The 15,786-nt window shown below is 54.7% G+C and overlaps 3 protein-coding genes across 3 annotated transcripts; all 3 read left to right on the top strand.

Annotated features, from left to right (window-relative positions):
* Window positions 1-1,965: 1,965 nt before the first annotated feature.
* P884DRAFT_277328 (guanine nucleotide binding protein, alpha subunit) lies at window positions 1,966-3,345 on the top strand (the record flags this gene model as incomplete). The annotated part of the gene is made up of 6 exons (XM_069443060.1): window positions 1,966-2,089; window positions 2,145-2,490; window positions 2,566-2,694; window positions 2,758-2,887; window positions 2,951-3,189; window positions 3,246-3,345. 6 exons carry the CDS (start codon window positions 1,966-1,968, stop codon window positions 3,343-3,345), a joined length of 1,068 nt encoding a protein of 355 aa, XP_069297771.1.
* A 2,320-nt stretch (window positions 3,346-5,665) lies between these two features.
* P884DRAFT_199480 (glycosyl transferase) lies at window positions 5,666-8,837 on the top strand (the record flags this gene model as incomplete). Its single annotated transcript, XM_069438232.1, has 6 exons — window positions 5,666-5,822; window positions 6,054-6,374; window positions 6,439-6,704; window positions 6,768-8,194; window positions 8,260-8,332; window positions 8,415-8,837. The coding sequence occupies 6 exons, from the start codon at window positions 5,666-5,668 to the stop codon at window positions 8,835-8,837; spliced, it is 2,667 nt and encodes an 888-aa protein (XP_069297770.1).
* Window positions 8,838-13,078: 4,241 nt separating this feature from the next.
* P884DRAFT_269459 (kinase-like domain-containing protein) lies at window positions 13,079-14,711 on the top strand (the record flags this gene model as incomplete). The annotated part of the gene is made up of 9 exons (XM_069442271.1): window positions 13,079-13,134; window positions 13,196-13,243; window positions 13,329-13,458; window positions 13,522-13,565; window positions 13,618-13,717; window positions 13,783-14,139; window positions 14,221-14,299; window positions 14,376-14,559; window positions 14,630-14,711. 9 exons carry the CDS (start codon window positions 13,079-13,081, stop codon window positions 14,709-14,711), a joined length of 1,080 nt encoding a protein of 359 aa, XP_069297769.1.
* Between the last annotated feature and the right edge of the window lie 1,075 nt (window positions 14,712-15,786).

The following is a 15,786-nucleotide window of genomic DNA, read 5'->3' as shown; positions in this document are numbered from 1 at the left end:
TCTACTATAGTGGTTTTAGTGGCTTGACCTACTATACTTCAAATTGAGCCCACATTCTGCCGGCCAAATTTGGCGGTGAGCCAATTCTTCTGGTACCGACATCCGTACATACATAACTACTGAACTCGAGCTCTCTCAACTACTCACGGGGAATCCCCTGGCGCCTTTGCAGGCCCCGTGTCGTGTGTCTCGTGTAGTGCAACAATCACGCCATGAGTGAAAGTGGTAACTTATGAATGGTTGAGCAAGACACGCATCCTGAAATGTTGCACCCTCATCAGGGCAGAATGGCCCCAGCAGACCAAGTGCTGCGGTGATAGTAAGCCCGGTAAGCCCGCATTGTCCAGATCCCGACGTGAAATTACTATGTACATTTCGTGACGCCCTGATGGAAATGGAAATCTCACATCCTCGTTTCCCCACACCCCCACCTCTCCCCCCCCAAATTCCTGCGGCTCTGGAAGATTTTGGGGAACAGAGCGGAATGAGGACTCGGTGCGAGAACAACCTGCTTGGCGACGGAGCGACAAACTGACATACTAAATAAAGGCAGAGTAGCAGTCGTCGAGCTTTGTCTCCGCAGAGTCGCATCCCGGCTGAAAGCGATGGTTAAATCCAAAAACCGAGAGAGCTGAACGGTTGTCTGAAGCATCCTGCGTTAACTGACGCTACACTTAGGAGAGGATCGAACTAGTCCCTAATGAAGAACTAAAAGTCGCATCGGATTGCCAGGATCCGCTGTGGACCGTGGAAGATCTTGTTGCTCGATGGGCAAGGCTGCGCTCAATGGCATGGTCAAGAATGGATGCGCGAAAAACGTACTGTGGAGGGTGCACGCTACAATTAGCGCCGCGATTGCGGTCAGTGCACCGTGTCCTTCACTACAAAACCACCTTGGAACACAATGCACTGCCAGCCGCTCATTTACCCCGATCTAGCGTATTTTGTGATGTGCATTAGGGGATGACCACTGCTTTCCGGGAATTTTACGTTACCAGCTGTATTCCAGGTAGTTATATTGAATTGTTCCGAAGTACATTGCGCAAGTCCACTCCCTCAACTAGGTACTCAGTACACCAAATTACCTACTTACGTTAGGCAAGTGTACTGTGTAAGTGGGTCGCGGGAGTCGAAGGGGCCCCTGGCCCCTGTTCCGGTTCCTTGAGTCGTCTCCCGCCCCAGCTTTCGGACCCCGGAGATGCCTTGCCTAGTCCCTCATTCGCAGGACAGCGTCGCTGCGTGTCGCGCACACAAAGCCCTTGACAAAGGGAAAGACGGGAGCCCTGTCTTCTTTCTCCCACCGAGGTCGCTGCTGTGTGCATGCACACCACACCGAACACGTCAATTGTCAACTCTGGGCAACCCGGATTCCCGCCGCCCGCCGGCCGTCCCAGATCCGCCCGGCTCTCCGTTCGCAGCCGCGCCTCGATTGCTACCACCATACCTTCTTCCTTGGTGAGGAGATGCCTCCCCCCGCAATCATTCGCCAGACCTTGTCGCTGACACTCCATCCTGCACATCGACAGAGGGCAACAACGCGCTGCTTTCTCTTCCAGATCCTACACGCCCAGCCTAGAACGAAATCGCTCGCTGCACAAAGATCGCAAGCTTCCACGTCTGTCGGCAAGAACCTGCGACCCCCGAGATCTGGCAGGGGCGGGCCATTGCTCATCGATTACCTGAGCAAGATCCTTTCGATTGAATCGAAACCCTCACCTCTCTCGACCCACCAAACCAAGCATCCACCGGTGATCCAGGGCATCCGTGTAATTCGCCATTGCCGTACTCGCCAGCGCCTCGCCTGGCTTGTTGATTACAGCGCCTTTCTTTTCTGACTTTACCGGCATCTCCGAGAGAGACTCTACCTTAGCGAGCAACAGTTACGCCAAATCTATCACAAGCTACTGCCGCCACTGCTTCGCATCTGAGGAAGACATCGTTTCGTAGATAAAATTGATGGTCGCCATGGGATCATGCATGAGTACTAGTGGGGAGGAGTCGGAGCAGAGGAGGCGGAGTAACAAGATTGACAAGGAGCTCGAGGAGGACTCAAAAAGGTTGCGGAAGGAATGCAAGATCTTACTGCTCGGTACGCCCCCGCCGTGTTGCAGGCAAGCCCTCGCCGCTGACTCTTGTTCTTACAGGCTCGGGCGAGAGTGGAAAGTCAACGATCGTGAAGCAGATGAAAATCATCCACCTAAAGGGCTACTCACAAGATGAGCTCGCTAGCTACCGCCCGACAGTGTACAAAAACCTACTCGAGTGTGCAAAGGCGCTCTGCGGCGCCATGCGACAGTTCGAGATCGAGCCAGTGCTGGAAGAAAACAAGGAGTACTGCGACTTCCTCCTCGATTACTCGCTTGACACAAACCCACAGTCCAGGATCGACCCAAAAGTGGGCGTTGCCGTCCAATCAGTGTGGAACGATCCAGCCAGGGAACAGCTCATGGAGAGGCAAACCGAGTTCTACCTCATGGACTCGGCCGAATAGTCAGTCGCCTCTTCTTTTACTCCTCCCCTTATCAGACAACGAATGAAGAGGAACAAGGACTAAACATGGCGCAGCTTCTTCCAAGAGGCGCATAGGATCGTGTCGCCGAACTACCTCCCGGTCGAAATGGACGTGCTACGAGCACGAACCAAAACAACCGGTATCTATGAGACAAGGTTCAAGATGGGGCAATTAAGCATTCAGTAAGTCGGCGCCTCCATCCCTTTAGCTTGCCCAGCTAACACTCCCTCTCTCTCCCCTTTTAGCATGTTCGATGTCGGCGGGCAACGGAGCGAACGCAAGAAGTGGATTCACTGCTTCGAGAACGTGACATCTATCATCTTCTGCGTTGCCCTGAGCGAGTACGACCAGGTACTACTCGAAGAGAGCAGCCAGGTACGTCCGTCCCGTTTCGTGTATCTGCTTGCGGCTGCTAACCCCTGGCCATCCCTGACGTAGAATCGCATGATGGAGAGTCTGTTGTTGTTCGACTCGGTCGTAAACTCTCGGTGGTTCATGAGAACAAGTATCATCTTGTTTCTCAATAAAGTGGACATCTTCAAGCAGAAGCTCGGACGCTCACCGTTGGGAAACTACTTCCCAGACTATTCTGGCGGGAACGACGTCAACAAGGCGGCCAAGTACCTCCTCTGGAGGTTCAACCAAGTTAACCGAGCGCATCTGAACCTCTATCCACAGTAAGGACCTTCTCATCGGAACCAACTTTCCGCATTTCGCTGACCTCTGATGGCAGTCTGACGCAAGCCACCGACACATCCAACATTCGCCTCGTGTTCGCGGCAGTGAAGGAGACCATTTTGAACAACGCCCTCAAGGACTCGGGCATTCTCTGACAAATACTGCAATATCCCCAAGTTTATTTTTTCGATACCCCCCCAATTTCCTCCTCCTCCTCTTACCGACGACTCCCTCGCCCCCCAAACCTAATCTCGAATTGGGAAACTAGGGAAACTACATTCTAGCGGCTTTCTTTTACCTGTCTGGAGCGATTTTGGGAGCTGGTGATACACGCATGATACGGCGTTGGAAAGGGGTTGGTTCTATGGCCTGTTGGGTGACTTTTCGCCAATCGTCTCGAAGTCGAGAAGCCTGTGGCAAAGCGAGGCCACGTTGGTTCAATTGGCGACTACTTGTGATTCTGTTTCAAATTCTCATGCGTTTGTTTGCTAACGCATAGTTCACGACGCTACTAGCGCTGCTGGCAGATATATGGTCATTTACGAGATTATCCGTTTCAAAGGAGAGTTATATATTGAAGAATCTCGGCCACACACTAGACGGTCGTGGCAAGTTGATTCTCGCTCATGTATGTTCCGAGTCGCCGGTTTATGGAGAAGGGTAGTTGGCAGTTCAGGGCTCAATGACAGGAGGCCGGAAAAAGGTCGCGTTCGGGCCGCCATTAGCACAATAAGCTGGAATTCGACCATGTCGCCCTGAGCGAGAGGACCCAGCCACAATCTGCTGCCGCGGTGAGAAGCTGGAAGGTGCCCAGGTCACTGCACTTAACGCAAGGCATTTCCTCGCGCAGCAGCTCGGCGGTGCTCTAAGAAATCGAGCCTCGCATCCGACACATAGTTAAGCAGCGGCGTCATACGAACAGGGCCTACAGAAAAACACCTCTCGTCATTGGGTACCACACCGCCGTTCATGTCGTCCCCACGTACACACATACATACATACATACATACATACATACATACATTACACTGCGCACCGGAGAACGTGGCCCGATGTCAGCTAGCAAACGAACACGATAGTGCCTATCGTTCCTTCCATGGCCCGCTCCATCCGTCTACACAGTATGCGCGTCGTGTGGTGGACGTAGTGGAAAAGACGGGCAGGTTATTATCTGCTGGCCCAACCAATGGGCCGAGCCGGTTGCACGTGTCGAACATGAGAGATGATGTCAGTAGCCCACGGCAAGGACCAGGATCTCCGGCTACGGGCTCCACTCCGACGGGGTTTCATATCAAGTAACTTGGAGCCCGGGCCCGTCCCTTGACTCCATATCAAGACCTGGAACCAACACTCACATCGCCCTTTGCTCCTGCGCCGCAGAGCTTAGTGGCACTTCGGACAGCTGGGAAGCTAGCTGCCCACGGGCTTCGCCTCCCAAGGAGTCGCGGCGGCCACGCCGTCGCACAAAGGGGTTGCTGAGTCCGCAATGCGGGATACTCCAAAAGGGGGGGGGGGGGGCAGGGGTCGGACAACGCCAGCCACTGCAGAACCACAGGATCCGCTGTCATGGGTGTCAACTGACGCCATGAAACCATCCTCGAGAACAAACTTGAAGCTCCGTCGCCCGAGATGGTTGCGCAAGTCCATGCGGCCCCCGCGTACAATCACAACAGATGGCAGCCAAAGCCTGTAATCAAGGGGGAGCACATGACCCAAGAGTGCTCGTCGAGGTTGCTAGCGCCCGGTGGTCTTCCGGTGGTCTTCCGGTGTAGCTTCTGCAAAGCAACCCAGCAAGGAGGAGATGGCAGCTTCCGCCCCCCCCCCCCCCCCCGGGGCGACACCTGCGGAGAGCTCATTGCCAGGCAGGCAGGGTAAAGGGTAGGGAGGTGGGCAGGCCAGCACGACAGGGTCCAGTTCCATCCTGTCCTGCTTTGTCTCTGCCCTTTCTTTGCGAAGTCTGGAAGTCGGGGGGCGTCGCCCTACTATAGTAGGTACCGAGTTGTACCTAATTTCCAGGCTGCGCCTCTCGCCTTTGCGGATTGTTGCCACTCTGGCCAGGTGCCGCTGCTTCTCTTGCCTGTGCCACCTTCCTTCAAACTCGGTTTGAGCACGACCACTGTGGAAGCTTGCGGTAGCACCATCCCACTTGCTTCGCACTTGAAGGGCGAAAAGGCACCTCCCAACCCGCCCCGAGCTAAAGTAGTCTGTTGCACGAGCCCACATCGTCTTCTCCCCGTCAAAAACAAGCAATAGACTACTTACTTCACTACCCCATGGTGCGCTAGGTACAGCTCGAGAGAGCTCCGCATCGATAGCAAGCTACCCCGCCTCGTGATGAGCTCATCGCCGATCTGACGCAGCAGCTGCCTATCAACCTCGGACCTTTCGCGTTCTCCTTCCGATTTTGAGAAAGGGTCCTTCAATCTTGAGATTCAACCAGATCAGAATATCCTCGAGTCAATTGATACTGGCAGAATGGCGTCTGGGAAATTACCGCCCAGAGAGCGGCGCCCCTCTGTTGGAGCTCCAATTGTCGACATCCAAGGCTCGGTGGGCCCCGCGGGCATCTCGCGCCCCAAGCACACGCGCGTCTTTACCGGGTTTGGCGCCGGGGAGATCAAGCATGTTGAAGGTATGTAACGTCTTCGCCGTCAAGTTCTTCCACTGCGGTTGTCTCTACTTTACTATTGTTCGTCTTTGGATCGGTCATCAGAATGGGCTACGGGGGAGTTCATGATTTCCCCCTCCGTCCCTCCCCAAACTTGCCCCTCGCAGCTCTGTACGAATGCGGGGTTGCAACACACTTCTTAGCGGGAAACTCGCATGAGTGTAGGATACAGCACCGCTAACATTGTCGCCACAGCCTCGATCCCAGAACCCCAGCGCAAGGCCTGGCTGAAGCACCAGAGTCGCGGTTTCAAGGACAAGGATGGATTCGAGCGCGAGGTGGTGCGGCACGTCGAGACGACGCTGGCGCGCAGCCTTTACAATTGTGATGAAGCTGCCGCATACTCGGCCACAGCACTTGCCTTCCGTGACCGCTTGATCCTCGAGTGGAACCGCACCCAACAACACCAGACCTTTGTCGGCAGCAAGCGTGTGTATTATTTGAGTTTGGAGTTCTTGATGGGCCGGGCCCTGGACAATGCGATGCTCAACGTGGGACAGAAGGAGCTGGCCAAGGGTACGTTCAGACGGGTACAAAGAGGACCTAGTCGAGGGTGTCTTGCTGACGTTCTGAAAAATAGCCGGTCTTGCCGAGCTTGGCTTCCGTATCGAGGACGTCATCCATCAAGAGCACGACGCTGCCCTGGGCAACGGCGGTTTGGGTCGCCTGGCCGCCTGCTTCCTGGACAGTCTGGCGAGTCTGAACTACCCGGCCTGGGGCTATGGCTTGCGATACCGCTATGGCATCTTCAAGCAGGAGATCATCGATGGCTATCAGGTTGAGGTGCCGGACTACTGGCTCGATTTCAACCCCTGGGAGTTCCCCCGGCACGACGTCGCAGTTGATGTGCGTACATCGGCTGTGTCTGCTTGTGGAGTGTCGGCTACGGGTCTCGGCTAACATGCGCAGGTTCAATTCTACGGCAGTGTCGAGAAGAAGACCAACAAAACCGGTAAGACCGTCTATCACTGGGAAGGTGGAGAAACCGTCAAGGCCGTCGCGTACGACGTGCCCATTCCCGGCTACAACACGCCGACCACCAACAACCTCAGATTGTGGTCGAGCAAGGCGGCCAGTGGCGAGTTTGACTTTCAGAAATTCAACAGCGGCGATTACGAGAGCTCCGTGGCCGACCAGCAACGCGCCGAGACCATCAGCGCCGTGCTCTACCCCAACGACAATCTCGACCGCGGTAAGGAGCTGCGTCTGAAGCAGCAGTACTTCTGGGTTGCTGCCTCGCTGTACGACATTGTCCGCCGGTTCAAGAGGACGAAGCGCCCGTGGAACGATTTCCCCGATCAGGTGGCCATTCAGCTCAATGACACCCACCCGACGCTGGCTATCGTCGAGCTCCAGCGCATCCTGGTCGATCTCGAGGGTCTCGATTGGGACGAGGCCTGGAACATCGTGGTCAACACCTTTGGCTACACCAACCACACCGTTCTCCCGGAAGCCCTCGAGAAGTGGTCGGTTCCCCTAATGCAGCACCTTCTCCCGCGCCACCTCCAGATTATCTACGATATCAACCTCTTCTTCCTGCAGAAAGTCGAGCGCGAGTTTCCCGGAGACCTCGAGCTTCTGCGCGATGTTTCCATTATCGAAGAATCGCAGCCAAAGATGATTCGCATGGCTTACCTTGCCATTGTCGGCTCGCACAAGGTGAATGGGGTTGCCGAGCTGCACTCGGAGCTCATCCAGGCAACCATCTTCAAGGACTTCGTGAGGATCTTTGGTCCCGACAAGTTCACCAACGTGACGAACGGCATCACGCCCCGCCGCTGGCTCCACCAAGCCAACCCACGGCTGTCAGAGCTGATCGCCAGCAAGACGGGCGGTTACGGTTTCTTGAAGGACCTCACACAGCTCAACCAGCTCGAGCTGCACGTCAACGACAAGGAGTTCCGCAAGGAATGGGCCGAGATCAAGTACGCCAACAAGGTCCGCCTGGCTAAGCACATCAAGGCGACGACGGGCGTCACGGTCAACCCGACTGCACTCTTTGACGTTCAGGTCAAGCGCATTCATGAGTACAAGCGCCAGCAGATGAACATTTTTGGGGCCATCCACCGCTACCTGAAACTCAAGAGCATGTCCCCCGAGGAGCGCCAGAAGCAGCTGCCGCGCGTGTCCATCTTTGGCGGAAAAGCCGCGCCTGGCTACTGGATGGCTAAGCAGATCATCCATCTGATCAACAACGTCGGGGCGGTCGTCAACAACGACAAGGATATTGGGGACCTGTTCAAGGTAGTGTTCATAGAGGACTACAATGTCAGCAAAGCCGAGATGATCATTCCGGCCTCCGACATCAGCGAGCACATCTCGACTGCCGGCACGGAGTAGGTGAAACCTTGTTCTCTGACTCGTGCTCTTGGGGAGTGGACGGGATGCTAACGGGAGACAGGGCCTCCGGAACCAGCAACATGAAATTCGTGCTTAACGGCGGCCTGATCATCGGAACCTGCGATGGTGCCAACGTAAGTGGAGCATGAAGATATATATGTGGAAAAAAAAAAAAAAAGAAGAAGATAAACAGGATCGAATTGACGTTGTCAACAGATTGAAATTACCCGCGAGATTGATGAAGCCAACATTTTCCTCTTCGGCCACCTGTCGGAAGAAGTCGAGCCTCTGCGCCACGCCCATCGGTACGGCGAGGCCAGCCCGCTCGACCCGGATCTGGCACGGGTCTTTGAGGAGATTGAGAAGGGGACCTTTGGCAACCCCCAGGATTTTGCTGGCATGATCTCGGCTGTGCGCGACCACGGCGACTACTACCTTGTTTCCGACGACTTCTCGAGCTACCTTGCTACTCACGACGCTGTGGACGAGGCGTACCGCGACCAGGAAGGCTGGATCACTAAGTGCATCTTGAGCGTCTCGCGCATGGGCTTCTTCAGCTCGGATCGGTGCATTAACGAGTATGCCGAGGAAATCTGGAACATAGAGCCGTTGAAAATGGACCAGGCTGAACGAGTGTAGAGAGCTCAGGAGGAGCGCGGTATCCCGGGTGGGATCATGGGTGCTGCGGCGAGCAGAAGGGCGCCTGTGGGGCGTAGGAGGGCGGAGGGTGCGGAGAGGAAGAGCGCTTCTCGAAAGGTTGTGGGGGTGGGTGGTCCCAGAGGCTCTGGGATAAGCGGGGTTGGTGACGAGAAGCCGGCGAAGCGACGTATCAAACATTCTCTAGGGTGGGCCAATCCTAATCCTGCCGGAAAGGAAGCGGTGCCGGATGACTCGTCGTCACCGTCCTCGGAGGAGACACGGGATGCGCCGCCAGATGAAGGGACTGGACCACAGGGCGAAGGTCACGGTAGGGAGGAAGAGGAGGAAAGAGAGCATAGTTTATTCTCCGAGGACGCTCAAGTGTCGTCTGGGGAATCACCGGGCGAGGAGGACAGGAACGAGGAGGACGGGGGAGAGGAGGATGGGAGTGAGGAAGATGGGAGCGAAGAGAATGAGGAGCTGTTCGATGCGGCTGATGCTACGGGCTGGGAAGAGGTGTGCGCCTGTTTGCAGCTTCTTGCCCTGCTATTTTGCATCCTAGCTTGTGAGGCCATGTTCATCAAGTGGTTCTCGCAGGCATTGAGCTTTGTATTTGCGCGGGCCAGGTTGGTATGGGAAGGGGATGAGCATCTTCAGGTCCGGTACACCTCTCGCGTCCCGGGGCCACGGTAGGATCAGGATTCGGCCACGCCGACATCGACGCCGGAATATGGATTTTTTTCTTGGACCTGAATGATCGAGGCATGGAAGCAGCGTTGTTGAGCCTCTTGTTTACCGTTTCCTGCGTTCATTATTATTATTAGTCGATTTCACAGCGGTTTGAAAAAACAATTTTGAAATGCTCCTTGATCAGAGGCGTCAGGCCCTCGGGAGCAGAGCGGCCGTGTGCATGTGCATCCCTGATGGTGGGTAGACACTATATGTGTGACATACTGAGAGCTCCCACTTGTTACCAATGTGAATGGCTGTGTGTACTCAGCTGCGCTGCTATCTTCTGCATGTGTCAGTTTCAGTTTCTGTGACGAGCTCGCACCTCGGATGAATCGAACTCCCCTGTATATATTTCTAGGGGGTAATATGTGTGTACAGTACATATACATGTGCACATACAACTACCTAGTACTACGGAGACCGGCGTAGCTTGTCCGACAGGAAAAACTCAATATGAGAATGACGGGGAAACCACCAGCGGGTGCGAAGTGGCATTCCCCTCCCATCCAGAGCATCCCACTAATTACACTAGGCAGTGCAGTTTGCTGTCGCTTGTTTGTGAGGGAAACTGGAGCGGCCGAGAGATGGGGGGCGCTGGGGCCCTGGGTTTCGGCTTGCTCTGACCACTGCAAACAGTGACGTCAATGTGCACGAGGTTACACTCAAAGGTTTAACGTTACGTCCCACCCTTGCGGGCGCGCAGTTCCGAGCACTCGGCTCCACTCGTGCACCACACACGCATATACACACAGATATGATGGACTGGTCAGGCTGGCGGTCTATGTAATCCGTATGTATGTAATCCGTACATACATGGCGGCTCCCAATGCTCGTGGGGGGCTGCAGACTGTCGCCATACACTGGTGCTCCTTGCCGTTGGGCGGGGGTTTATCGAGATTGGCCCCGGATCCAGGGGCCTAGGAGTTTGGGACAAGCATACGTCCATTAGACATAACGGTAGCTTACCGGACTGCCGGGCTGTTTGACCTGACGTAGGTCTTGATGAAGACATGGGGTGCGCCTCGAGGTCCGGTGCGACGATGCAGTTGCGACGAGAGCAGTGGAGTTCAGGATCCCGTATTGGCTGCCATCCATCGGAGAAGCTTGGTATCACTTCGGTCAATTAAGATGCCTTTCTTGAGAAGGCGAACTTGCCTCTTCAATGTCGCCGCTCCCTGCTGATCCCAGGGTCGGCGTGTGGGATATTGCGAGCTTGGCACTAAAGACCGCGGGATTCGCTGGAAAAAAAAAAATAAACTGACGACACAAAGCATCGAGGTGGTGGGGCCACACACCTGCACCATGCACACACACAATGAATGTTCCGTACGAGGTATCATTCCGCTAAGTATTCCATACACACAGTAATCTGTATCATATTACTTTATTCGGCCGACAGCCTCAGGTCTGGGCATGAGAGACAATTCGCGAAGGGGATACGCCTACTGGATATCGTCAATGTTGAGTACATACAGTACGCCTTGATCGCGTAAGTGCTCGACAGGACGTTTCGCTGTAGCATACCCTCCGCCCCAAGGATAGGAACTTACGCTGCTGCTTCACGTGTCAGTCCAGATCCTGTGATGGGTTGACAGGAAAACTGCAACAGCTTCGGGAGGGGGGGTTCTCGCTGCTCCGATGGGGCCAGGCAATCGCACCGAGTCTGGCAATGGGCAAGCCATTGAACTCTTGGCGGCGGGGCGATTGGCTTGTGACAGGGGGTTTGCGAAGGCTCCACCAGTCCGACCCGACGTCATCGTGTTGCTCCCCTCCCCCCTTCCCGCGCTTGGTGAAGGTCTCGACGAGGACCCCCCGGGCGTTTTGCGACAGGTCCAGGCTCCGAGGCGGAAGCAACCGCCGCAGCGGAATCTCCCAAGGTCGATCTCTTGGTCTGGCTAGAAGGATCGCGAAGTGTCTTGTACATATGAATTGCTAGTGTAGCGGTGTATGTACACTACTATACAGTAGTTATACGGAGAGTTCACTACGCCATGCCGAGGGAGGCACTATCAAAAGCAAGGAGCAGCAGGGGGGTTCTGTGTCGAGGTTGATACTTCGAAGTATTCGGGCGGGGCCGCCGTGGGAAGGGTTTTTTTTTTTTTTTTTTTTTTTTTTTTTTTTTTTTTTTTTTTTTTTTTTGAATTGGAGCCTTCCCCGAACGACGGAGGACCAAGGAAGCGTCGAGACCAGATACGTGGTACGGAGTTCCTGTTGCTTTGTCGATGCCGTACGCGGCAACTTGCAGTAGACGGTCTAGACAGCGCGAGCCAAGAGCTCTCGTACTGCAGAGAGTGCGCAATGCACCTGCACCGCCAGGGTTACGAGTGGGGATTGGATGCTCGGGAGAGACGGGAAAGCGGGAGTGCCATGGAAATTTAGAGACACCTGCTCAAGTGCCCCGCCGTCCCCGCGTTGCATCTGGGATGAGGGCAACCCACATCGCGCCAGCCGCACCATGCCACCCTCATCAGGCGGTTTCTTGGGATTTCTTGATCCGTCTTCTCTGCCCACCTTGGCCCGATCTTCTAATAAACCTCTGGGTGCCGCGCCTGTTATCAGTCTTCCCTTCCTTCTTCTTCTTCTTCTTCTTTCCCCCCCCCCTCTCCCACTCTCTCGACAACCGCACCCGCTGCTCACACGCTTCTCCGACCTAGGTAACAGCAATTGCGCAGGTGTGCGCGCGACTTTGTAAAGCGCTGCCACCACCTCGCAACACGCTGCACCAGCGCTGGGACTCGACATCCGAGTCGCTCACCCAATCGAACCGACAGTTTGTGGCTCACGAATTCTCGAGTCAAACGATTCGCAGTCTAGCCACAATCCTGAAGGTTACGAATTGCAGAAGCGCCTTGAATCCGGCGGAAGCGGAATTTGGCACGTCCCAGGCCGGGTATCTGCTTGAACAAGTCACCCCACTTTTATTGACGTAGCTGCCATCGCCGTGCGTTTCTCTTGTGTTGTCGCAGCCGAGAGAAGCGAGGCTAAGTGACAGGCACGTTTGTCTACGACAGCGCTTGAACAGTAGTACAAAGTAAGCGGACACTCCCACAGGAAGGGGGCGGAAAAAAAATCAAAATAGGTTCATTTGGAGGCGAATCCTTGTTATCGAGTCGTGTTTCAGTGCAGGTTCGTCCTGAGCGAGCGAGCTAACCTCTCTGTCGTTTCGCCCCCAGGAACCCGGCTCTGAAATTCTGAAGCACACGCGGCCCCGCTGTTACTCCGACAGCACTCGATCTACCCACCACCGTCAGGCCTGAAAGATAATCCGGCACGCAGCCCAATCGCTAGTCGCTGCTCAATGTCTTTGTGTCCTGCTGTGCAACCAGCCCCGGCCTGTTGACAGCACCCACGGTCGTTCGTCGACCGAAGAAACAATAATAGCCTTGACGCATCCGCCCGGATCCCCTCGTCCTTGACCCCGCGCAATCCATCAGTGATTGCCCCGCATCTCCGCATCGTTCGTCGCCCGCGATCCAACAAGCACAACACGACACCCGACATCGCCCACCATGGCCGAGTTCGTGCGCGCCCAGATCTTTGGGACCACCTTCGAGATCACGTCGAGGTACGATGCGAGCAACGTGATAAATCGGGAGAAACCAGTTGGCTGATCTCAAGACTTTCAGGTATACCGACCTCCAGCCGGTCGGCATGGGAGCATTCGGTCTGGTCTGGTACGATTTGCTGCCTTTCTTCCTCTCCTTCCCTTCCCTCTCCCCACACTATGATCGGACGGAAAATACGCTGACAGATGCTCAGCTCTGCAAAGGACCAGCTTACCAACCAGAATGTCGCCGTCAAAAAGATTATGAAGCCTTTCAGTACCCCGGTCCTGGCCAAGAGGACGTATCGCGAGCTTAAGCTGCTCAAGCACCTGAAGCACGAGAACGTTGGTTTCCCCCCGAGCAGCCCTACATTTTCTGCGACAACAATTTGACACTCCTCTGTTTAGGTCATCTCGCTCAGTGACATCTTCATCTCCCCCCTCGAGGACATGTAGGTTGACGACCGGACGGACAAGAGGGACCGCCCGCTAACCCCGGCCCAGTTACTTTGTCACGGAGCTCCTGGGCACCGACCTGCACAGGCTACTCACTTCGAGGCCTCTGGAGAAACAGTTCATTCAATATTTCCTCTATCAGATTATGGTGCGTACTTGACTCTCCCAGACGGCGAGCGTCTCCATTCCCCCCCCCGATCTAACATCCTCCAGCGCGGTCTGAAATACGTGCACTCGGCCGGCGTCGTCCACCGGGACCTGAAACCCAGTAACATCCTCGTCAACGAGAACTGCGACCTCAAGATCTGCGATTTCGGCCTGGCGCGCATCCAGGATCCCCAGATGACGGGCTATGTGTCCACGAGGTACTACCGCGCGCCAGAAATCATGCTCACATGGCAAAAGTACGACGTCGAGGTCGACATCTGGAGCGCCGGCTGCATCTTTGCCGAGATGCTGGAGGGCAAGCCGCTCTTCCCCGGCAAGGACCACGTCAACCAGTTCTCCATCATCACCGAGCTCCTCGGCACGCCGCCTGACGATGTCATCAACACCATCGCAAGCGAAAATGTGCGTCACGCAGATTCTAACCTGACGGGGTCGTTTTTGTGTCCTCCGGAAGAAATTGGCTGACTTGTTTGTCTTGTTAAGACCCTGAGATTCGTCAAATCTCTCCCCAGGCGCGAGAGGCAACCTCTCAAGAATAAATTCAAGAACGCCGATCCTCCGGGTATGCCTGTCGATAGCTTCCCTCCCCTTGTTATTCTTTACTTGTCTGTTACCGAACATCGGCTTACTCGTACCAGCCATCGACCTCCTAGAGCGCATGCTCGTCTTCGACCCCAAGAAGCGGATAACAGCAGCCGAGGCGCTGGCCCACGAATACCTGGCTCCGTACCACGACCCCACCGACGAGCCCGTAGCTGAGGAAAAGTTTGATTGGAGCTTCAACGACGCCGACCTGCCCGTCGACACATGGAAGATCATGATGTTAGTGATTCTCGAGACTGTTTTGCTTAGGCCCGCCGGGAACGGTTCGCTGACGTCAACTTGAAAACAGGTACTCGGAGATCCTCGACTACCACAACGTTGAGGCCGCCAGCGTCGGCCAAATGGAGGACCAACAATACCTCGCACAATGAAGCATGTGAAAACTGCCAGAGATCCGAAACAAAACCGATAAGAACAAGGTACAGGGACTAAGGGTTATCTGGATCGTGTTTGGTCGGGTGATGACGGGTGGCTGGTCATGACGGCGTTCTGGAAGAAAGGAAAGGAAGAATTTTTTTATTTTCTCATCGCGTTTTGTGACTGAGACAATTCAAGAGGAAAGGTGTTCAACGCTGGCTGCCTCGATGTGGTAGCAGCTAATTCATATCTGCTGGCCGGGGTCTTTGGCCTAGATTGGGTGGAATCTATTTTTAATTTCTTGGTCTCGTTTTTCGTCGTCGTCGTCGTCGAAATCCTTGGGGTGCTGACCCCTATTTGCCTCACGACATTGGACGGGAGTTTGTTACAAGAAAGAGCGTTGAGGGGCGAAGGAACCCCGGTTGGATCGTTGGCGGAGGTTGAATATCAGTATCGGCGTGCATACTTATAAACGTTGTTGCCTACACCACCACAACCACCACCGATCCTGACCGTAGCGGTCCGCTCGACGTCCTCAAGACCGCGCGGGCGCCGAAGCGTTATACACATGAATACATCAGATCAGCAGCAAAGGTTATGACCCGGATTAACGTCTGGCTCTTGTTTCTACCAAGGTCTCAATGACGGCAGCGAGTAGCACGCCCACTTCCCGATTCCCATACCTGATCGTTGTTCCTGGATCACCGTACGATGTACGGCCGCGTACTGGCCGGCGGGCAGTAGTTGAGAAGAAAAAGTAAAAGGATATTTATACCTTTTTCTACATATACCGCTCTCCAGGTTATAGTATCCATGCAAAAAAAAAAAAAAAAAAAAAAAAAAAAAAAAAAAAAAAAAAAAAAAAAAAAAAAATCTCTCGGAAATACAAACCAATGACTTCTGCGACCAACCAGCTGAATGTCCAATGCGGCCTTTCAGCTATGATATTTGCACATCTTCGAACTGCCGTCGCCGTTCGCCACGCGCTTTGCCTCACGTGTCTACCAAAACCGGGAAAGGCACATACTCCGTAGGTGGTTATGGTACTGAGTGCAGAGTCGCCAATGCGACATACGGCCGGCAGTTCCG

Source organism: Thermothelomyces heterothallicus (genome assembly GCF_042370625.1).
Source record: "Thermothelomyces heterothallicus CBS 202.75 unplaced genomic scaffold P884_scaffold_10, whole genome shotgun sequence".
NCBI classification, from domain to species: Eukaryota; Fungi; Ascomycota; class Sordariomycetes; order Sordariales; family Chaetomiaceae; genus Thermothelomyces; species Thermothelomyces heterothallicus.
Note: the sequence above shows the minus strand (reverse complement) of the source record. Positions and strands in the feature narration are given on the sequence as shown.